Consider the following 21,929-nt stretch of genomic DNA (forward strand, 5'->3'; position numbering starts at 1 on the left):
TGGAATCCATGTTATACAATTCACAGCGCGTTTCGTATCTAAGTATTTCAAAAGCGTTGCCTTCCGGCCTGCGCCCAGCAGCCCCCAAGACTGCGTCTATCCGCCCAGCCCCTCATGCATCATGCCGTACTCGTGTACGACCTGGTGCGAGCACCCGAGCCAAGGTCCGAAGTGAGGGCCATTGAAACCCCTGCTTGACCGATTCGCTGCGAGCAGACGTATCGGCTTGTCGACGGGAGGCCTCTTCAAGGGGCCACACAAGCGGGCTGACGTACATGGCGTGGCGCCATGTTGCATTCCCCGTCCCGCCGTACGGGGGAGCGCGGCGGACGGCGCGGGCGCTGGGCACGTCCTCGTCCGACGCGTCCTCCCAGATATCCTCGGGGAGCGACTCGATCTCCGAAGTGAGCAGGAGCGAGTCTGTGCTTGAAGAGTAGCTGGCGCGCGATTCAGCGCGCGGGCAGCTGCGTCCATGTGGGGTCCGGGACGACGACGCTTCGCTCGTGCCATTGGTCACGACGCTGCAAGAGGCGGCGTCGTGGGCGGGCACGCCGCGGAACGCCTCCTCCAGCGCGGACACGACCGCGCCGACGCTGAAGCGTGCGTTCTCCAGGTGTAGCTCCAAACGAGGCGCGGTCTCCACTACCGCGCGATGTGTTCGTGAAGGGACGTGGGGCTCCTCTACGTCCTCGTCCTCTAGGTCGCTGTCCGGTGCGGCATCGGATGGTTCGCTCATCCACTCGGATGCCTTTGCCGGTGGTGCTGGTCCTATTATCTGCGGGTACGCGTCAGTTGATGCTCGTATGGAGGTATGGACAAGGAACGTACCGCGTCTAATGTTGCGCGCATATCTGCTGGCAACGACTTCCTCGACGGCAGCGCCGGGGTCACTACGATCATGGGTATTTGGCAGTCCATCTGGTCTGGGATCGTCGGGTGGTTCTGAGGAGTAGGAGAGACTAGAGGGTGATGATGAGTATAGCGGACTCGGGGGCGCCCTTATATACAAAATGTGGCCGCGCCCGACGCATTGTCGGGGGACACGATGCCTTTGAGCCACCCGTCACGCATAGACTTGACCGTGCCACTGCTTGGTCCGTCGCTGCGGGAGTGTGGCCGGCCACGAGGCGCATTGCCGCCCGAAAAGGCCACACCTCTAGTGTGATCAAAGCGGTTAGATTTACACGAGAACGATACGAAAGCTGCAGACATAGCGCGCTGCCAGTCGCGGGAGGTATCTAGGGCCAGGCCACGGCGACGCACTACGCGTGCACGATGACCTCCCAGTCCATCAGGACGCTCAGCTTCGGGTCCTTGATCACCAGCACGCTCGCCGTGCCCTCCTTCTTGTCCGACGCGGCGACCCCGGGCGTGAACGTCCACTGCAGCTGCGTCTTGCCGCCCACCTTGGTAACCGTGACTGGCTTCGCAGGCATCCCAAGGATGACGATCTTCTCGATGCGCACGGCCGCGATGCTCCGCGCAAAATCGTTCGCGCTGTCGTACGTCGCGAGTGCGACGCCGTCGACCGCCTCCCCGGGCTTCTGTGCGGCGAGGTTCTTGCTGTGGATGCGCACGCTCCTGCTCTTCTTCCCGGGCCGCGTCGCGGTGTACTCGCGCCAGATGAAGTCGCCCTTCTCGTGCGCGTACGTCTCGCCGTCGTCGAGGTAGAGCTCGCCGCGCGCGTTGCCGTCCTGGTCCAGCGCGATACGCAGAGTGAATGGATCCTGTTTCATGAGAGGCGACGAGCGGCGCGGGCGCTCGCGCGTAGGGACGATGGAACCACCACGGATGAAAAGAGGGATCTGGTGCAGTTCGGCGGGGACGGTGATGTTCTTGCCCTTGGCGGAGCCACGGTAGGCGTGGTGGCTGAAGTAGTCGTAGTATACCTATATGCAATGTGTGAGCTGCGGCCATACCAATGCTATAATCGATGCCAACCTGGTCCTCTGGGAGGTAGACGGTCTCTTCCGTAGCAGACTTGCGCGTGACCGGCTTCACCAACAAGCCGGAGCTTCCGACGAAGTACTGGTCATCGATCGCGAAGCCGGCCTCATCGTGCGGGAAAGCGACGTAGTGTGGGCGCAACACCGGCAATCCGGTGACGCTCGCCTCGCGGAACGCGGTGTACCAGACGGGGAGCATGGTGTAGCGAAGACGGAGCATGTCGCGCACGATGCTCTTGTACGGCTCGTCGAGGAGGTAGGGCTCGCGGCGCTTGGTGTCGATGTGGGCGTGCGCGCGCAAGAAGGGCGAGAAGATGCCAACTGCGTACCACCGCACGAGCATCTCGGGCTCTGGGTTGCCGAAGAAGCCACCAACGTCGGCTGGTAGAGGGAAGGACGTGAGTCAATGAGCAGACGGAAAATCTACACAAGGACTTACATCCCGCGAAGCTGAAGCCGCCGATGTTGTTTGCCAGGACCATCTTGATGCCAACTGCCATGTGCTCCCATGTTCCCAGGTTATCGCCCGTCCACATGGCGCCGAAACGCTGGGAGCCGGCATAGAACGAACGAGTAAGCACGAACGGACGCTTCTGCGGGTCAGTCCTCTCCTTGACTGCTTGAGCAGTGAGGTTGTGCTGAGAGGCCGGAGTGAGTAGCGCTATGAGCTGCAATGAAGAGTACACATACGAAGAGCATGCCGTTAATGTTGTGCAGGTCGCGGTGCTCCCAGCCACCGTGGTGGATGTTCTCGCGAGGCATGCTAATCTCGGGGCCGTTGAAGATTGAGGGCTGTTAAACGGAGTCAGCAAGGTTCAGCAAGGCACGTCATGTGAAACAAACCTCGTTCATATCGTTCCAGATGTACGTGTTGACAGTGCTCTCGACCCAGTGCCACGAGCTGCCCTGTGCGTCCACTTTGAAAAGCCCCTTCCACCAGTCCCAGCTCTTCGGGTTAAAGTAGTCTACCCACGCGCTGCTGCCGCTCCAGCACCAGCCCTCGTAGTTGGTCTGCCCGTCTTTCAGCTTGACGAGCACATCGATTTCGGTCGCCTCCTTGTAAACTGGGTAGTCGTCCACACGCTTTAGATGAGGGTCGACAATGACCACCATCTACAAAACGCGTCAGTACGATGTCGACAATCGGTATAAGGCACAAACCTTGCGCTCAATCGCTTCCACATCTTTGGTCATTTCGACCGGGTCAGGGAACAGCTTGTGATCCCACATGAAGTACTTGTGGTCCTCGGCATACTCGATATCGAGCCAGAACACGTCTACAGGGATGTCTTCCTCGTCGAATCGCGTCTGCACGCTGCGGATGTCTTCCGAGCTGATATAATTCCAGCGACACTGGTGGTAGCCGAGTGCCCAGTGCGCCGGGAGGGCGGGGGTGCCGGTTAGTTTGGCGTACTGAGCGAAGACGTCGGCGATAGTAGGGCCAGGAAGGATGAAGACGTCGAGGATACCCGTCTCAGAGAGCCAGTGGGTCGTCGTCGACTTCGGTGAAGGGCGTCCGATGTCGATCCACGCCTCGGAGCCGATGGCATTGAAGATACCAACCGTCGACTCGGCGGAGTGGGCCTGCAAGAAGGGTATTGAACCGTAGAGCGACATGGTAGAGTCCGCCAGGTACTCGAACACGTCCGCGTTAAATAGGCGGTATGGCTCGGTATAGTATGCGTCCTCGCCAGTAGTGGTGGGGAGCGAGAGGCGTGTAGCGTGCTGAGGAATACCGTAGACATGGCCGTGATTAGGGAAGTCAATATCGAGGGACAAAGACTCCGGTCCTGTAGACGTTGTTAAGGAATGAACGCTACGCGACGATGAAGTGACCTACCTCGGGGCTTGTTGTCCGTGAACGAGTTGAATGTCTCCTCCCACCAGCCGTCTTCCGTCTCACCCTCGAACCACGCAGTCCGCGGAAGAGTCTGCTCCATCACGACCTGAGAGTCGTCCGTGTCAAGGCCCTCCTCGGGGTTCGCGAGCTCTTCCCTGGCCTTCGCGACCGACTCCTTGGTGCGGAAGTGTTCCATGTGGAGGAGGCCGCGCCCGTTGAGCACCACTTGCTCCTTTCCACCTTGCAACAGCGTGACCTTGAGCGGCTCAAATGCAACTATAACCTCGACGTCGTTCTTGGGGCCATACTTCGCTCGTACGCTGTCCTTGGCTACAGTCCACTGTACTGCATTGCTGACCTTCGGCTCCTCCAACAAGGCCCAGGACGCCGCCTCGTTGTAGCGCTGCCTAAGGCCGCCCACTTCGTCCATTCGGACCCGGACGACGCCATCGTCGTGTATCCGCACGTCCAAGCCGAAGTTGACCTCAGGGTAGAGTTGGGACTTGACCGCCGCGGTGAATGCGGCTTGGTCTGAAGAGAGGGCGACGCTAGACGCGTCTATCACGTATGGCGACCTCCATGCAGGGTTCTCCTTTGCCCTCGAAGACAGTGCGCGCCCCCTCCTACAGAAACCGGCCTGAGAGCATGTCTTGAAGTCGTGGGCCTTCACAGCGAATGCTGTGGGCAGCGCAGCGAGCACGAGCACAGCGCTCAACACCCGCATCGTCGTATGGCCCTAGTTCCTAGTACCCTGTTGCCTAGTATGTTGCGTAGCAGGAGATGAGCACAAACAGAGTGTGTGAGCGCGGGAGGAAAGGTACACGTCGACGTCGGTGTACTGACCCTGGGAGCAGTGATCAGCGCGCTTCAAAGCAGCAATACAACGTCGGCTACAACTGATAGTAAGGCCCGGTAGAAAGCTGGTGATGGGGTCAGTAGTCTCTGTCATCGGAGTCTAAACGTACCCTTACGCGGACTTAGAACATCATACCATCGCTACGCATATGTCCGTTTTAACCCGCTCCTTTCTTTCACTCTCTTCCAGTCCGACTTGCGACAACGACAGCTCCCTCGATAAATTCTGTTTCTGCAACCTCTTGTAGCCTCTTGTCTGCGCTGCGCCCACACGCTGGTGGAAACTGTTCTGAAATCCACTGCCATTCGCCAGATACCCCCGACCTCTGTAGGAAATCTACGCTCTCGCGATTAGAAACACAAACACTTGGAAATGGCACCAGCATACGTCGACCTCTCTCACACTCTGGACGAGAATATTCAAGTATATCCTGGAGACCCCACGTTCTCCTGTTGCCTCGCTTTGACTCTCGCGAAAGATGGGAACAACGTACACAGCATCTCCTTGGGCTCGCATTCAGGTACCCATGTCGACGCACCCTACCATTTCCTCGAGGATGGCTCGAAGATCGACGAGATCCCACTGGATGCATTCGTTGGGCACGCTGTCGTGATCGACGTAACATCCAAGAGTGCGAAGGAGCAAATAACATGGGCAGACATATCTCCTTTCGCAGACCTCATCAGCCGCAAGGCGAGTCTTCCCGAAGGCGTCTTCGTCTTCCTCCGCACAGGCTGGTCGCGGCACTGGCAATCGCCCATATACTTCGAGCATCCCTTCCTTACCCGAGACGCCTCTCAGCGACTCGTAGACCTCGGCGTCAAGTTGATCGGGGTGGACACCCTCAGTCCGGACGAGACACTGGTCGACGGCGGCATGCCCGACTTCGGGGTGCACGAAGTGGTGCTTGGGGCTGGGGCGCTGATTGCGGAAAACTTGACGAACCTCGAAGCTATGGCGACCGGCGATTGGCTTGTCAGTTTGGTGCCGCTCAAGCTGAAAGGGTGCGATGGCTCGCCAGTGCGCGCCTTTGCATGGCCGGCAAAAGCGTAGACGATAGGGTAGCGAGGATGTTCCCTATGGCTGTGGAACTACCCTGCCAGGTAGCCTGCGCCACAAGGTCAGTCCTAAATTGGCATACTTTTCATGTCGGATACGATCCTGACAGACACCTGGCTTCGCAGGCCATCCACGTGTCCCGCCGCGTAACGGGTAGACGGCGGACCAGGAACATACAGCTCATTAAACAGCCACTCCCGCGCTGGGCGGCGCTCGGATGGAACTACCCCCCTCCCACCGGCGGTCGCGTGTGCGTTTGAGCGACACGAGATGCACTTTGACGTTGAGCCGCTCGCCGGTGATGATGAAATTGTGGACCGCGGCCCGCACCTCCTGAGATCGAGCGCGACAATTACCAGCACTGGCACCCCTCCATCCTACATATACACTGGGCTCGTACGATGCTATACCACATCTCCCCCACCAGGCCATGGCGTTCGATCGTCCACGCACCGTCATCGACCTCACACACGCCCTCGTCCCCGGCCAGGTGCCCGCGTGCGCTGGTCACCCATGCTACACAGCCTCGCCCTGCCTCAGCCTCGCCGCCGGCGAATTCGCAAATGTGCACGCCCTAACGCTCGGCACGCACACCGGCACGCACATCGACGCCCCGTACCACTTCTTCGCGGACGGCGTCACCGTCGACCGCCTCGACCTCACCCTCCTCTCCGCCGCCCCTGCCGTGGTCGCAGACCTCCGCGGGAAACGTGCGCACGAGCGCATCGTGTGGGCGGACCTCGCCGACGCCGCGGAGGAAGTGAAGGCGCGCGGGGCGCGGGTGCTCCTCTTGTGCACCGGGTGGTCGCGGCACTGGAACACGGAGACCTACAGTGCGCATCCCTTCGTGGACGCGGACGCGGCGCGGCGGCTGCTCGATCTTGGCGTGAAGGTGCTCGGGCTGGACACGATGAGTCCGGACAAGGTCACGGCGGACGAGGAGTGCGCGGACGTCCACCACGTCGTGCTGGGAAGCGGCGGGATCATCGTGGAGAACTTGACCGGTCTGGAGACGATCGTCGACGGAGGGTGGAAGCAGATCGTAGTAAGCCTACTGCCGTTAAGCCTTGCTGGCTGCGATGGGAGTCCGATACGTGCTGTGGCCTGGGAGGGCGACGCCTAACAATGGTAGTCGTGTTGCTTCTGTAAATGCGAGATGTGTCGCAAGTGCAAGTCCGCCGCGCAAAACGTAATGTCTGCATATCTGGGGTGACGTATGGTAGGTCTTACTCCGGTAAATATATATGCGCGGGGAACTCATTTACGTGGAAGATATCGTCGCCATAAAGCAAAGAAGCGTCCGAACAGTGCACCCAAACTTGCCAGCATCAGGGTGTTGACGCTGAGTAGTGGGTTCTTCTTGAACCGGAGCACTCTCACTGTCAACCGTCTCCTCGGAACGGTCTGTCCTTGAACTTGGGAATGTTCGACGCACTGAACAATTCTTCTTCATCTAGACTACCCCAGACCAAGCAAAGCAGTCTCAAGAGGCGCACAGTCTCGCCAATCCCAATTCAGCCCTGGGTACGAGACCAGCCAGGGCTTTAGGCCAGGTGATGGAATCACCAGAGCTCTTGCGAACCATCTTCGATGTGCTCGAACCTGGCCGAAACTCGGACAATGACGATACGGAGGAAATCGCCATACGCAATGCCAAAAAAGCCACGCTTGCTGCGTGTGCTCGTATTTCCCGCCACTTCTCCCAGCATGCACTTGACGTTCTATGGTTCTCCCTAGATGAAAATGTTGGGGCCCTGCTCCAGATTTTGCCATCTATCCAGTGGATAGATCGCCAGGTAGGCTTCTTTCAAGTTTCGCCAGCCTCGGCGCAGGCCTGAGTTGACGCGTTCGCAGACGATGATCACAGGCGAGATTACCTCTGCAGAGTGGGCGCATTTCCGCACGTTCGCTGTGCGTGTTCGAGAGATGTCTATATACCAACCGGCCGGCGTCGACCCATTAGTTTGGACCATCCTGGCCCGCAAATGTCAAGGCGAACCCTTGTTGCCGCGACTACGCCTCATAGATGCCTACGAGATGCTGGAAAGGGACATCAGCATGATGACCTGTATCCCTACACCCAGCCTCCTCAGCGTCAACTTGCACTTCGAAGCTCCTCGAAATCCGCCGTCGCGATCGCTGCTCTGCGCGGGTATGAAGGTCCTTCTCCAGGCTTTGGTCGACACTGCCCCCGGCCTGACGGAGTTGTGCTGGGATTCGCCCTGTGATCGGCGGTTTGGAATGGGCTTTCTGACCCGGATCGGGGGTTTACGAAACCTGAGGGCTTCGACGTTGACACAAAGAGAGACAAGCCTCGAGCTACCAATCCACGTTCCCACCACACTCTTCCAGGCATTAGCTTCGAATCCGCAGCTCCGCTCTCTCACCCTGGACCTGGGACGCATGGAACTCGAACCTGGAATGAAGGTTGGCGCCATTTCAGCCTTAGAAGAATTGCGCACGCTTTGTGTACGGGGCGGTCCAACCGAGACGATAACGACATTGGTGCATTCGCTCCGCGTCCCCGCTCTTCGAAGCCTCGAGGTGGATCATGCCTTCATGTATCATGTCCCCTTCGCCGCCCTCCAAGACCAGCTGTCGAAGCTATGTGCAAACCTGCCGCCCACATTGCTGAGTTTCATGTGGGTAAATTTCGGGAATCCCACCCCGACTGTGGACGTTACTGCACCTTCCGACATCTCCTGCGCTCTGGGGCCCCTCCTGCGGTTCACATACTTGCGCCATCTCACGTTTACAATTTCCGCGACGTCCTGGTTGCACACCACGGACGATGGCTTAGCTCAGCTGGCGGCTGCTTGGCCGAACATTCAGGTATTGAGGGTCACCCTTCACGACAGTACCGCCCGCGTTTCAGTGAATAACACCCACCCGACAATCGCGGCGCTGGTCACCTTCGCACAGCGCTGCCCCGTGCTCTGGTCCTTGTCACTACCCAGCCTCGATTTCTCCTCCGTCCACCCTACGGTGTTTGTACCCCTCATTCCTCGACATCCGTTAAGCCGCCTCTCTATATCGACAGCGGTCTGCGGCGGCGCTTCTGCCGTGCAGGCGGCCGTATCACTGAATCGTCTATTCCCCGAGTTGGAGTACCTGGGGGTATGGTCGGCCCATCTCGCAGGTCCGGGCGATCCAGGGGCAAGTGGAGCATTCCGATCACAAATTCGGGGGATTATGGACGCATTGCGAAGCGTGCGTGAGCACGAGCGGATGCGTGCCGAGTTGCTGGTGGCGGAGGGCGAGAGGCGAACAGGTTGAAAGCGGTGAGCGCAAATACTAGAATACATATGTCCACATCTATATCAGTGCTGACTGGCTGGTGTTATAGACGAGCTCGAGACGTATGCGTGAAATGGAAGAGGGTAGCGTAGCCTCGTGGATGGTTGTGACTCAGTCTTTCGAACCTGAATGCAGTTTCTTACTTGTGTCTCCCTTGTCCTCTGGCATGCTATGGACATCTGTAGCTGACCGTAATACTTACGCGATCAACATCACGATGGCAAGAACCGTTGCGGGAAACGGGAGCAGCGATACGATGCAGGCGCAAAGCAGGGCAGGGGCGGGAACGGGAGAAACGCACGCCGTGGAACCGGTGTGGGCGAGCGTCCTCGGCCCATAATTGACGATCTCACAGCAAACGTACACACGTATATTGCGCGCGAGACGGGCGGGACAGGGTGAGAGGCGGAGAGAACGAAGGCGATATCAATAATACCAAGGCTCGACGACGACAGAGAACAACAATCAGAACTGCGATGTGGATACTCAAGTATGGCTGTGGGCGGGGTGAGTGGGAACGGGACCGGTCCGGGGTACGAGAACGAAGCATCGAGAGGTGGGGGTGAGGTGTAGCGAGAGGCGAAGGGTGTACATACTGCAGACTGCTAACTACTACATGGGACAAGAAACGCAAGAGGGGGGAAAAGAGCATAACAGAGAGGCGTCGTGATAATATGATTCCTGGGGGACGTCGTCGTCAGCTTCCGTTGTCTACTTCGAGCGCGGATAACCGGTGGGACTCACTATTGCACCAGGGCACTCCCCTGCTTGCCCTTCCCGTCAAAGAATGTGGACGGTTGCGAAAGCGGAGGCGCGACGGGCACCATCCCGTACGGCGCGGAAGGCATCACCCCGAATGGTTGGTACATAGGGTACATCCCTCCTTGGAAGTTCATCGGCCACTGCGGGCCCCTGCCCTGCATGGGGTACTGCATCTGCGCGAACGCAGCGGGGTTCCCACCAGCGTATGGCGCGCCATATGGTACAGCGGGGTAGACCCCAGGATATAGTTGTGGCATGGCAGGAAGGGGAACCGCGCCGCGAGCAGGCGTGCGCGAGGCGCCGAGGTTGGACGCGTGCGAACCGGGAGCGAACGAGGAGGTGGAGGTAGTGGACTGCGCGATGCTGCCAGAGGAACGCTTATGTCCGTGCGTATGCTTGGACTTCGAGCGCTCGGATGACTGCTGCTGGGGCTGCTGCTGAGGACGCGCGTTGCCCTGAGTGATCCAGCCATCGTCAGTGACAATGAGGCATGGTGAGGTGTCCTCGCTCACTACGCCGGTGATCCATCCGTCCGCATCCGCCACAGTTTCACGGGAAGCGTTCTTGGCATCCGCCGAAGCAGGTGCGTTAGACTCGTCGTCCTTGGAGGTCGACCCAGACGGTTGCCTGCGATTACGTTCCGCCTTCTTCGCCTTACGATTCGAGCCCGAGCTGCCCGAGGAGCGCAGCCGGTCGACAATTTCGCGAGTCTTGGAGTTGCGAGGGCGGGGACTTGGCGATCCGTCCGTGAGAAATGCGGGAAGGAATGCAGCGGAGGGGCGACGAGGCGTGGTACTTCGAGTGGCGTTCAGGCTCTGAGTGGCACCGCTCGGGGCATCCTCGGCAACTTCGACGTAAAATCCGCTTTCGTCCTTCTGCAAAGAGGGAGGAAGTGAACGGGATTCCCGGCGATCGGCAGGAGAAGCAGTCTTGAGCGAGGGGAAATGGAAATTGTATGTCGGAGAAGAGAAGGGTGAGTCACCGGACGAATTTGAAGCGGCAGTGAGGGGCGGAGTGACGGCCTCGCGTATGCTGGGGCCATTCGGAGTCGAAGGAATGAAAGTTAGGGCCGCTGCGCTCAACAGCTTCGAGGGAAGAGGTGAAAGGACCGTCGGGGACGTAGGAGTCTCACTGGACACCACACGGGCATAGGACGCCTTGTTCGGCTTCGGGGTCGAAGGTAGCGGCTCAGAATCGACCGAGTTGTCCGAATCGGTGAACGCAGCAGTACTTGGGGTGCCGGGAGGGGGAGAAAGGGTGTCGAGCCGGTTGAGGTCCCACAGGGGGTCGTCGGGGGAGGGCGCTTCGACCTCCGGCAACGAGCCCGGCTGTAAAATGCCGCCCAAGAGCTCTCGCACCTTCTCGTCCCAGTTCTCCCTGCCTAGAGCGGTGAGGCAGCGGTGCGCGGGTAAATCATGCCCCGCGAGGTCGTCTTGCGACAGTATGGAGACCTCCACCTCGTAGCGCTCGAGGGCCTCCTGCGCCGCGCGCACGCCACTGAGCCCATCGTTGAGATCGACGTCCTCCTCGGGTGGGTGGGTATCGACCGTGATCCTACGACGTCGCCCGCGCGCGAGGAGGTTGTGATAGTGAGGGGGGCGGGGGTATCCTGGCTTTGTCTTGAACGACCATGATATCGCCCTGAAAGAGGTCTTCCACCAGTCCTCCGGCACGATCTCCCATTCCAGCATCTCCCGGACGGTATCTGGGTTGACCGCAGCAGCAACAGACATAGAGAATCGCGGTAAAAGTGGAAGCAGAAGGAGACAAGGGGGGCGAAGACAGGGGTTCCGCGGTGGTGACTGAGAGCGATTGAGCCTCCTGTTCCCGCCTTTGAGCGAACGGATGAACAAAGGAGGTTATCGGCCTCAATCACACATGCGGCGGCTGTCGTGGAATGAGATTCGGGAGGGGCACGTTGTGGTCGTGAAGCAAGAGAGGAACGAGGCGCTTACTCACCATTTCGCTCAATTATGGCAACTCAACTCGACTTCCGTCTGAGACAAATGGTTCATATCATATACAGGCCATACAAAGCTAGAGCTACATCTAGTGTTGCCAGGACACTGTGCTGAGAAAAAGGAGCCCATCGTCGACACCAACCTCACCAGATGCTTCAACTTCATGCTGGGATGCTCTGGAAAGTGCAGGATCATTCCACATCATCTGCAGGACCTGACCGGAGCCTTCACTACTGCCAACCGCTCTCCTGTGAGGTGCACCCGCGTATGTGGAGACAAAGAGTAAAGGCGCTCGGGCCGACGTACCTTACACTTGCGAATAGCCGCTCAGGCAATAACTCTAGTCTTAAGTGGGGGTACTATTAACCGGTTATAAGAGAACACACGTCATCTACAATCTCGACATTGACATCGTCAGCACGACGCAGTTTGGTCAAGATATCGGGTGTCCAAGTTCTTGCGCGACACGCAAGGCGACACGTTCATCGCGATTTGTGTGGACAGGTCTGTAGCACACGGGTCGTATCCATCCATCGTCCATAACATATATGTACTGTACAGCGTGATAATGCGAAGGGGAGGCTATGTCACGGGGGAAGATTACACAACAAGAAACGACAGCATCGACAAAGACAGGCCAGCAACGATCATGCAGTGGTCACGTTGTTGAAGATGAGCAGGTTGGGCGTACCCGAGGGCAGCGCATCGAGAAGCGCGTTCTCCGTCGCGAGCGCGAGGAGCGCGAGCTTGAGCTGCTTGGGCGACAAGGTCTTCGGCGCGCTGGGGACAGGGGCGACGACCTCATCGACGAGGGCCGGGGGCGGCAGGAAGGTCGCGACCCACGAGGGCATCGCCGACCACGCAAGCGAGTACACGCCGGAGAGCGAAGCCATGGTCGAGTCCTGGTTAAGCATGGCGGGGACGAGGTCGGGCGCGACGGAAGGGTTGAAGTCCGCGGACGGGTACAGCGAGAGGAGGTACGCGAGGAGACCAGCGGTGTGGGGGGAGGCCATCGACGTGCCCGAAAGAGTTGAAACGGACTCGTTGCTGCCGATGTACGTCGAAAGGATAGCGAGACCTAAGCCAGACTCAGCATATATTCGGCGAGTCGGACGTATCGAACTTACCAGGCGCGAAGACGTCGACGCAGGGACCGTGGTTGGAGAAGTAAGCGCGCTCATCGCCGATGGTGGAGGCGCCGACGGTGACGGCCTTCTCAGCAGCAGCCGGAGAGTTGTTGCACGCGTCACGGTTGTCGTTGCCGGCGGCGACAGCGAAGTGCATGCCAGCGTCAACAGCCTTGTTGACAGTGTCGTCGAGGGCCCGAGACTTGCCGCCACCGAGCGACATGTTCGCGACGGAACCCTTGTGCGCGGTCTTGCCAGTCTTCTGGAACTCCTCGAGGGCCGCCTTCGCCTTCGCCTGCGCCTGAGTAGCAGCCCAGACGACACCACCGACGACATCGCTCATAGTACCGCTGCCGTTGCTGCCGAGGACCTTGACGGCAATGACATTTGCAGCCTTGGCGACACCGTACTTGCGCGAAGCGATCGTGCCAGCGCAGTGGGTGCCGTGGCCGTTGCCATCCTCATCGACGTCGTTCTGGGGAATGGTCTTGCCCCAGAGCGCGCGACCCTCGAACTCGACGTGGTTGATGTTGATGCCAGTGTCGATGACGTAAACATCGACGCCCTCGCCACCAGCAGGGTCGTACTCGTACTTGGTGAACGTGCCGAGCGTAAGCTTCGCCCGATGGCTGATACGAGCGAGGCCCTGGAGGAAAGGGTAAGTATTCGTGTTTGAATGGACGGCAAAACAGGTATAGGTCTACTCGTGTGACCCGGGAAATTTCGTTTCGGCGCCGAAAGGTCCCGAAGGCCCCCACGACGCCAGCGAGAAGTCGCTACGCTCGACTACCAATATAAAGCGAGTGCCAATGCGCGCCCGAATCCAACCAGACATAACGGCACGCTTTGCAAAAGTCTGCTAGTGTTGGCGAAGACAGCAGACTTTCGCAGAGACATTCGCGTACCGCATCAGTCACGACCCCCGGATGCGGTCATGCCCGAGACGCGTCGTGCCATCGTAAGGACCGCATATATGCGTGTCAATGATACCGAAGCACCACCCAGGCATATAGAGCCCAAGCAAGGAACTTCGTATATGCGCGCCAGAAAGACGCGTGTCGAGAGTCAAGCGGGCAACGTGACTCACCCATGGTGCCTTGGTCTGCGTGGTGTGCTTCTCCACCTCGACGCCGGGGATCTCGAGGGTGCGGACGATCTGGTCCTTCTCCACGTACTCGACCTCGGGCAACTGCCGGAGCTGGTCGACGGTCGCGTCGCTGAACTTGCCGGCGTAGCCCTTCACGTGGGCGTCGTAGACGTGGGTGATGCCCCCGAGGAGGTCCCCGAGCGGGTCGCTCGCGTGCACGTTCTGCAGGAAGTTCATGTGGTTCTGCATGAGCGCGGGTGCGAGCCCGTCCTTCAGCATGACGATGTACGAGTTGTTGACGGTCCCGTGCGGGTGCTCCTCGGCGACGAGGGGTGCGAGCGTGAAGCCTGCACGCTGGCGAGGGGTCTCATGGTAGGTAGAGAGCGGCGTGGCCGATGCCAACGAGACAGCGAGCAGTGTTACGTAGAGAAGGCGGGTCATCGTCGTCGTCGTCGTCGGGGAAGAGGAGGAGGAGATGTTGCGGCGCTTCTCCGCGGGTGATAAGGAGGCTGCGCGGCCTTATTTGTGCGTGTGTACACTGTGGCGGCCAGAGCGTCCACGCAGCCGTGGACACCAAATGTGGCGACATTGAGGCCAGATGGCGCGAAGACAGAAAGTAACTCCGTGAGTAATGATACCTGATGATACACTATCAAGATATATCCAGCTGTGTGAGCAGAGGCTCTACGAGCAGGCGGAGTTAGTGGCGTTCGACTTCGTGCGGCCGCCAGAAGCACGAGAAGCGATGAGGGGCGTCGCACGAGCCCGCCCCGTTTGGGCATGGTCAGCAGACAGAACATCAATCGCCCATGTTTCCACCTCCAGATTCGCCACAGTCAATCATGGTAGTTCAAGAGAGCTCCCCGACAGCCGCCAAGAAAGTGGGATAGATAGTATCTGCGCTTACACTCGACGTGAATGAGACGGAATATAGAGCGAATACGCACAGATAGTAGGGACCGGAATAAGTCCACAAACGCTAACATGGTCTGCATACACGCTGTCAAGACGGATACCAGCGACCCAGGCCTCTCGTCGTCCGCACGGTTCCTATAACTTTCAATAGTCTGGTCCCTGAATTAGCATACAAGCCAGCGAACACTGCCGCGTTGACGCACCTTAATCCGAATACTCCTCCGTAGATTCGTCAGCCTCCATCGTCGCTCGCGACACTCGCCCCCGAGCCGCTTCCCTCTCGCCCTGTCGACGTGCCCACATTGCACCCTGCAGCATCATCGTGACGCGCGCGGGCTGGTACGTCTCGTTCGCCGCCAAAATCTCGCCCAAGATAGTCTCCTTCACAGTCACATAGTTCAGTCTCCCGGCAGACGGAAAGAGGATGTCCAAGACGACTGCGAGGTCAAGCAGGTTAGCCTCTCGGCCGCCTATCAGCTCCGTGAAGTCCAGGCGGCGCAAAGATTTCAGTCCCCTAGGCGGGAGCGTATGCAGGGAAGGCAGAGGTCCCCGGATGTCGAGGAAAGGCACCTCAAGGTGGCAGAGCCGCGGACACCGCTGCACGAACTCGATGAGCCCGGCCACGGTGAGATGAGTGATTTCCTGGTCAAGATCCCAGTCGGCATATGACAGCTCGAAGTGCGTGAGATGTGGCCAGGCGGTCGCGAATACGCATGCGTCCCTGTCGTCCGTACGAGGATCGTAGTGGAACCCAATCGTAGCGTGGCGCAAAGCGCGGAAAACGAAGAAAGGTTGGACGATATCCGAGACAGATTTCGGCGGCCCATTCCAGTAGAGACGGCCGGAGAGATAGATCCTCGCTTCCTGCAAAGACGTCGGGACATGGGCACATATCACTTCAAAACCACCTTGGAGATCTTGCACTGTCGTCGCCTCGGAGACGGTGAGGGTTAACGCGGTAAGTCGTGCACAGTCGCATGCTTCGAATACGTCGCGAAGGTCGTGGATGTCGCCTGATAGATGAAGCCTGAAGAGCTTTGAGAACGCGCCGCCAAGCGCAGGAAGCTTCGCCGGATCGGGGGGGTCAAGGGAGAATCGTAACGTGAGATCGCGAAGGTCTGCCATCTTGGAGATGGCCTGCAGTGTCCCAAAGTCGGCAATCGCCTCAGAGTACACCAGATCGAGCTCGTAGAGCTTGTCCAGCCCAGTGATGGAAGAAAGCATGCGAGGGGGCATGTCTTCCAATCCGTAGTGTATGGCGAGGTGAGACAGTCGCCGACAGTGAGGCATCAGGAGCTGGAGCAGGATGCCCCTAGCCAGGGGTCTAGACTCGTAGGGGGCACGGTCGATGTCGGCGTCCATATAGTCCGCGTGCGAGAAGTCGAGGCCAAGCGCATGCAGAGAGGGAGAGAGCAATACCAGGGATGCGAGGTAGTTCGGGGTGAATTCCACTAGAGAGAGCTCCCGAAGGTTTGGGAGCAAGGGTTGACCACTAAGATGACTTCCGAGAACTACCCAGACGATCTTGTCGACTTGTTTCACCGAGGGCTCCAAGGCATTTTTCAGAAGGGTACGCACACGCCTTGCGTAGGACTGAAAACGCCGCCACTGCGAGGGGGTGATCTCGTCTAGGATATTCTGTCGTATCGCATAGTCAGCTACAGCAGTAGACGTCATGAATTAACTTACCATCGACTGGGAGGTGTATGGCTTGAGGGAAGGGAGGATTCGCAACAGGACGAGTAGGTCACCCAACTCCCGCCATAAGGTGTCCAGCGCCGGCTCTACGAATGCCTTGCATGCGCGTGCCGAGCACGCCAACGTACGACGCCTATCCTTCGACGCCTGCGTGTTGTATTCATAGATGTTACTTCCCAAGTACATAGGACTTGCACCAGATTTGGGGGGCCGTTCTGCAACGACCTGTATAAAAACTTCCTCCACAACATGTGGTACCCGAAGCAGGCGGTCAATAGCTCGTGTATGCGTCATTGTCGATCGATTGGAGAGCGCTGAGAACTATGGAGTGTGGTCAACGTATTTCGGAGAGAGCGAAAATTGAGTCACAGTGGAAGTGGCGGAAAGAGAGGAGCGAGAGAGAGAGGAGAAAAAATGAAATCAGAAAAATCGCGCATACATACATACGCCGGCGCTCCGGCCCGCTACTCCCGCGTATGCCATAGTATCGAGCCTCTATACTGCCTCTATCCGCTGCATCGTAGTATGTACAGGTTTGTATACTGTACTGATAGGTCCCGCTCGTCTAGAAACAAGCAAGCAATATATGCGCCTAGTCGAGTTCGTGGTAGACAGGTTCAGAGACGCACATCCGCTGTGATTGCATCTACTTAGTAACACTCATGTCAAAGGCGCGCGGTCAGTGGAAATACAAGTGTTCAATATTCAAATCACGAACGGTTCGAAGGACAAATTGACATATTAACCGTCCATGAGCCTACACTACTCACCCCATTCTACGCCTGGCACTAGTCTATGACACCTGGTCAGCTCTACTGATATAATGGGACGTATACTCCGGTATTTGCGCTCACCACTTTCACTGGCAGCCCATTTGCCCTTCCCCCCCGGCCGGTGACTTGGCACGCATCCTCTCGTCGTCGCGAACGCGCCGCAACATGGACACCAATTTCCCAATTTGTGTTGCAAACGCCCTCTCTGCTCCTGGATCGCCAGCGCCTGAGAGGTGGGCCGACACCGACAGGTATTCCAGCGCGGGGAATAGACGTTTTAATAATATGACAGCCTCCGTGGCCGAGGCGAGGCCGCAAACCGTCCTTGAAATGAAGAGCCTCCTTAGCGGGTGTCGAGGGATGAGAGGTACGACAGCCGTGTCGAGAAACACGGAAGAAAAATCGAGGCTGGGCAGGGACAAGGAATAGAGCATGGGGCAGCGCTGTGCGAAGGTGACAAGCGCCGCAATTGTCGGATGGATGACATTTCCCAGAACGGTCTCGCTATCAGGAAAGGCCTCGGTGCTGATACACAACGTTTGGATGTTCGGCCAAGCCGCCGCGAGCTGGGCCACATCGTTGTCCGTGATGTGCAACGAGGATGTCGTGCACAGCTGGACCTGCACGTGGCACAAGTTAGTGAACCGAAGGAGGGGCGCAAGGACGCAGGAGACGGCGAAAGCCTGTCCCTCCATATCCACGGTGGAAGGGCCCGGGATGAGATTGCCGCGACGTCTCCACTCGAAATCTTGCAGTTTGTGTGGCAAATTTGCACCGAGCTTCACAAGCAAGTCTTTGAAGGCGGAGAGCGCGACAGGATGATCGTGATTGAGATCCACGACGAGGCTTTCGAGAGCAGGGAGGGAAAGTGAATGGACCAACGTTGCCAGCGCTTCGGCCGGACCGCCGATCATACGAAGGGTGAGCAACTGTTCGAATGCCAAGCCGGCAACGTCCTTCATCTCCTGGTCGAGCTCTATGAGTCCCATGTCCAAGTGAAGATAGCGTAGTGGTGGGATTGCAGTTAATTCCCGGAGCAACGTGGGTTCAGCAGCGGGAATCTGGGGCGACGGTCGGAGGAGTGTCACCGGGGGTGTGTACCAATGACTCGAATATTGGCTTAACTTCAAAGTCTGCAGGGTTCGCAAACGACCGATCCTAGCCAGGAAGCCAGACCCAAAGCGCCAATCGAAGGGCGCCTCCCAGATCAGCGCTGTGAGGTTGCGAGCGATGTCGACCAAAGTCTGGAAAAGCACCTTCAAGCTCGCGCAAAGTTGCAAAGCTCGCCTCAAATCCTTTGGAGAGCCTATTTCCAAAGTAAAGTGGCGAAGGCTGGGTGAAAGGAAGCTAATCAATGCAGGAACGTCATCCTCGTAAAAGCCCCAGGCAACTATAAGGCGCAGCCGCGGGAACAGGGGCTCGCCTCGACATTTACGTGCAAGAATGGTCCAGACCAGCGGGTCGATGGCGGTCCCTTCGTATGATATTTCCCGGACACGGGCCGTGTACTCGCAAAAACGGGCCCACTCGGCAGTGGAAATATCGCCTGTGATCATCGTCTGCGGCGCATTAACTCGAGTCAAGGTCTTGCTCAATGAAGCTCAGAAGAAGCCTACCTTGTAATAGCCACGCTCCGGACCAGCATCTACTGACTGGATAGACGGCAAGATGTAGAGCAACGCTCCACAGGGACTGTCAAGGGCGGACCAAAGGACATCAAGTGCATGCTGGGAAAAGTGGTGGGAGACGCGAGCACACGCAGCAAGCGTAGCTTTGTTAGCTGTCCGTAGGACGAGTTCCTCGCCGGTGTCATTGTCCGAGTATCGGCCGGGTTCGAGGATGTCCAAGATGGCTCTCAAGAGCTCCGGTGATTCCAGCACTTGACCTATAGCACTGATAGGGCTTGTACTCGGCACTGGACTGGGATTGGCACCGTCCGCCTCCTGATACAGCTCATGCGGGTTCGCCTAGACGAGGAGGTAGCGGTGAGCGTGTTGGACTCCTTCGTAGGTTCTAGGACTTACCATGCTAGGTTAAGGGGTAGAAAGGGTTGCGATACTGCGCTGGTTCAGGACGGTTTTCAGAGGCGATACCCTCATCTGCTGGCAAGTTTGGGCGTGTTTGGTGCCACGCGAACTGCTGAGCTTCTTCACGGAGAATGCCCTGTACGTAAACGATCTTCCGGCACAAAAATACGAGAGGAGTAAAATGGACGTACCGTACGTCCTCCCATGTACATAGACATAACGTTTTCCCGGCGAGTCTCGCCTTCGCAGCACCTCGCACCGTGTTTATATATCTTATACGACCACTATTGCTACACGTCATCCTCCTAGGCCGCAGCTCGTATCAGACTCCCATCGTGGCCGGTGAGAGTCAGAGGAAGCGGATTAGCTACGACCCACTTCAGTCGAGATGCATCTTGTGTCGCCCAAACACGCACACGGCCGCCGATGAGGAGATTCTGGTTCTATTCAGAGTCGTATTTGAACTAGACAATTGAAGACCCACACCGTACATACCAGCGCCCATTATAACTACCAATTGCCTGCATGGCTTCTGTAGCGTTCGATAGCCTCATCAGTGCTTGACCTTCAGTGAGATGAGATGCACAAACGCACATGAACCCGAATACTCCTCCGAATGCTCATCAGCCTCCACCGCATCAACCTTTATTAGCACACGAGCCGCTTCTCCTCGCCCTGCCGACGTGCCCACATCGCCCCCAGCAGCATCATCGTGACGCATGCGGCCTGGTAATTCTCGTTCCCTACGAGAACTGCAATGCCCTTGATATCCTTCTCCACCGTCACAGAGTGCAGCCGCCCAGCGGACGGAAAGAGTATGTCGAGGACGACCGCGAGCGCGAGCAAGTTCGCCTCCCGGCCTCCGATCAGCTTGAAGAAGCTGAGGCTATGCAGGTTCTTCAGTCCCTCTGGGGGGAGCGAGTGGAGAGACAGAAGCGGCCCCCGGACGTCGAGGAAGGGCACTTGGAAGATTGCGAGCTTCGGACACCGCTGCACAAACTCGACGAGCCCGGCGACACTCAACTGGTCCATGGCGGGGTCCAGAGTGCTGCACGAATCGAGGTAGCCCAGCTCGAAGTGCGTGAGCTGCGGCCACGCGGACGCGGACTCGCGCGCGAAGCCGTCGTCCATGCCTGGGTCGTAATGGTTGGTCGACATGCTGACAGTGCGTAGGTCGCGAAATACGAAGAACGGCCGCAGGACGTGTATAGCGGGAGTAGACGGCTCGGGCGGAGGGTCACGGCCGAGAATGGTGACCCTCGCGTGGCGCAGTGACTTCGGAAGACGGTCGCATATTGAGGCAAGGCCTTCTTGCAGGCCCTCTAGAGTGTGGACGGTGAGAGCTAGATCGTCGAGCTGAGCGCAGTCGCACGCCTGGAACAGTGTGCACATATCGTGAATTTTGCCTCTGAGATGAAGCCGATGCAGTGCGCTATATGCGCCACCGAGTTGTGGAAGCATTGTCGGATTGGTACCGGCAAGAGAGAGCCTTATTCCGAGCTCACGAAGGGCTGTCATCTCGGAGATGGCCTGTAGAGTTGCCAAGTCTGCGATTGCCTTGGAAGCCACGAGATCGAGTGCCTGAAGCCTATCCAGCGGAGTCAAGAAAGCAGAGAGGAAACGGGCAGGCGTGCCTTCCAATCCGTCGTATATTAGAAATCGAGACAGCTTCCGAAGATGAGGTGTCAGGGACTGCACGAGCACACCTCTGGCAAGTGGCAGGGAAGAAGCGAAAACGGGATCGTCGTCGACCGCGTCCGCGCACGGGAACCAAAGCTCGAGATCTAGCAGAGAGGGGGAGAGCAGCACCAGAGGGGCCAGATAGTCCTCGGCGAAGTCCGACACGAACGTTCGGAGGTTGGGCAGTAGGGGCTGGCCGTTAAGACGACTTCCGAGAGTCGCCCAGACCATCTTGTCGACTGTTTCCACCGATGAGCCCAAGGCGCCCTTCTGAAGTGCTCGTACACGCCTTGCGTAGGATTGGAAGCGCAGCCATTGGGAAGGCGTGATCTCGTCAAGGAAATTCTGCAAATCGGCATGATTAACCATTTCAGCGATGTAGATATCATGAGATAGCTCACGAAGGAATGGGAGGTGTACGGCTGGAAGGAAGGGAGGACTCGCAGCAACACGAGCAAATCACCCAAGTCCCGCCATAATGCGTCCAACGCGGGCTCTAGGAATGCCCTGCATACGCGTGCCGAGCATGCGAGCGTGAAGCGACCATCCCGGGCCATCTGACTTGTAAAAATCCACCACTTCTCGCTGTCGTGAGGCGTCCATGGTGATGCAATTTGGGCGAAAACTTCGTCAAGAAGGTGTGGGATCTGGAGCACCCGGTCGATAGCTCGTGTATGCGCCATCGTTATATCGCCGCTGGTTGGCCTGAAGGGATGTTCCGCGCACGCGCGCGCGCGAGAGAGAGAGGGCGAGAGAGCGAGAGAAAATGAGAGAGAGTGAGAGAAAGCGGAGAAGAGGGGCGAATTACAATTTCAACCTTGGAGGTGAAAACGTTCAGAGAGTCGGGCTTTCGGTCATTGCCGACATAAGCGCCCTGGCACACTGGTCGTTAACTTGAGTC

At 58.1% G+C, this 21,929-nt stretch overlaps 6 protein-coding genes across 6 annotated transcripts; 1 reads left to right on the forward strand and 5 right to left on the reverse strand.

Moving 5' to 3' along the window:
- Positions 1-1,161: 1,161 nt before the first annotated feature.
- Positions 1,162-4,594, reverse strand: TRAVEDRAFT_173291 (alpha-glucosidase). Its single transcript, XM_008044781.1, has 7 exons — positions 3,787-4,594; positions 3,108-3,736; positions 2,790-3,059; positions 2,637-2,738; positions 2,386-2,584; positions 1,942-2,327; positions 1,162-1,889 (listed from the first exon to the last, which is right to left on the reverse strand). Exons 1-7 carry the CDS (start codon positions 4,508-4,510, stop codon positions 1,263-1,265), a joined length of 2,937 nt encoding a protein of 978 aa, XP_008042972.1. The 5' UTR covers positions 4,511-4,594; the 3' UTR covers positions 1,162-1,262.
- A 314-nt stretch (positions 4,595-4,908) lies between these two features.
- TRAVEDRAFT_31198 (putative cyclase) lies at positions 4,909-6,881 on the forward strand. The gene is made up of 2 exons (XM_008044424.1): positions 4,909-5,762; positions 5,827-6,881. The coding sequence occupies exon 2, from the start codon at positions 6,132-6,134 to the stop codon at positions 6,822-6,824; it is 693 nt and encodes a 230-aa protein (XP_008042615.1). The 5' UTR covers positions 4,909-5,762; positions 5,827-6,131; the 3' UTR covers positions 6,825-6,881.
- A 2,504-nt stretch (positions 6,882-9,385) lies between these two features.
- TRAVEDRAFT_31199 (uncharacterized protein) lies at positions 9,386-11,683 on the reverse strand. The gene is made up of 2 exons (XM_008044425.1): positions 9,742-11,683; positions 9,386-9,679 (listed from the first exon to the last, which is right to left on the reverse strand). Exon 1 carries the CDS (start codon positions 11,491-11,493, stop codon positions 9,742-9,744), a length of 1,752 nt encoding a protein of 583 aa, XP_008042616.1. The 5' UTR covers positions 11,494-11,683; the 3' UTR covers positions 9,386-9,679.
- A 390-nt stretch (positions 11,684-12,073) lies between these two features.
- Positions 12,074-14,390, reverse strand: TRAVEDRAFT_153966 (uncharacterized protein). The gene is made up of 3 exons (XM_008044782.1): positions 13,936-14,390; positions 12,849-13,494; positions 12,074-12,799 (listed from the first exon to the last, which is right to left on the reverse strand). The coding sequence occupies exons 1-3, from the start codon at positions 14,374-14,376 to the stop codon at positions 12,369-12,371; spliced, it is 1,518 nt and encodes a 505-aa protein (XP_008042973.1). The 5' UTR covers positions 14,377-14,390; the 3' UTR covers positions 12,074-12,368.
- A 664-nt stretch (positions 14,391-15,054) lies between these two features.
- Positions 15,055-19,566, reverse strand: TRAVEDRAFT_23245 (uncharacterized protein; the record flags this gene model as incomplete). The annotated part of the gene is made up of 8 exons (XM_008044354.1): positions 15,055-16,488; positions 16,540-16,634; positions 16,677-16,763; positions 16,996-17,113; positions 17,495-18,880; positions 18,938-19,013; positions 19,080-19,288; positions 19,540-19,566. The coding sequence occupies 8 exons, from the start codon at positions 19,564-19,566 to the stop codon at positions 15,055-15,057; spliced, it is 3,432 nt and encodes a 1,143-aa protein (XP_008042545.1).
- Positions 19,567-19,996: 430 nt separating this feature from the next.
- TRAVEDRAFT_39705 (uncharacterized protein) lies at positions 19,997-21,585 on the reverse strand (the record flags this gene model as incomplete). The annotated part of the gene is made up of 2 exons (XM_008044474.1): positions 19,997-21,373; positions 21,430-21,585. 2 exons carry the CDS (start codon positions 21,583-21,585, stop codon positions 19,997-19,999), a joined length of 1,533 nt encoding a protein of 510 aa, XP_008042665.1.
- Between the last annotated feature and the right edge of the window lie 344 nt (positions 21,586-21,929).

Source organism: Trametes versicolor (assembly GCF_000271585.1).
Source record: "Trametes versicolor FP-101664 SS1 unplaced genomic scaffold TRAVEscaffold_11, whole genome shotgun sequence".
Classification (NCBI taxonomy): Eukaryota; Fungi; Basidiomycota; class Agaricomycetes; order Polyporales; family Polyporaceae; genus Trametes; species Trametes versicolor.

Bases quoted from the DNA above. Each gene is read 5' to 3' on its own strand.
- TRAVEDRAFT_173291 (XM_008044781.1), bottom strand. From the start codon at position 4,510: ATGCGGGTGTTGAGCGCTGTGCTCGTGCTCGCTGCGCTGCCCACAGCA. The intron at 2,328-2,385 runs GTAAGTCCTTGT...TCCCTCTACCAG, and splicing joins CGGCTTCAGCTTCGCGGGAT to CCGACGTTGGTGGCTTCTTC. The intron at 1,890-1,941 runs GTTGGCATCGAT...CATTGCATATAG, and splicing joins TCTACCTCCCAGAGGACCAG to GTATACTACGACTACTTCAG.
- TRAVEDRAFT_31198 (XM_008044424.1), top strand. From the start codon at position 6,132: ATGGCGTTCGATCGTCCACGCACCGTCATCGACCTCACACACGCCCTC.
- TRAVEDRAFT_31199 (XM_008044425.1), bottom strand. From the start codon at position 11,493: ATGTCTGTTGCTGCTGCGGTCAACCCAGATACCGTCCGGGAGATGCTG.
- TRAVEDRAFT_153966 (XM_008044782.1), bottom strand. From the start codon at position 14,376: ATGACCCGCCTTCTCTACGTAACACTGCTCGCTGTCTCGTTGGCATCG. The intron at 13,495-13,935 runs GTGAGTCACGTT...CCTTTCCTCCAG, and splicing joins CGCAGACCAAGGCACCATGG to GGCCTCGCTCGTATCAGCCA. The intron at 12,800-12,848 runs GTAAGTTCGATA...AGTCTGGCTTAG, and splicing joins CGTCGACGTCTTCGCGCCTG to GTCTCGCTATCCTTTCGACG.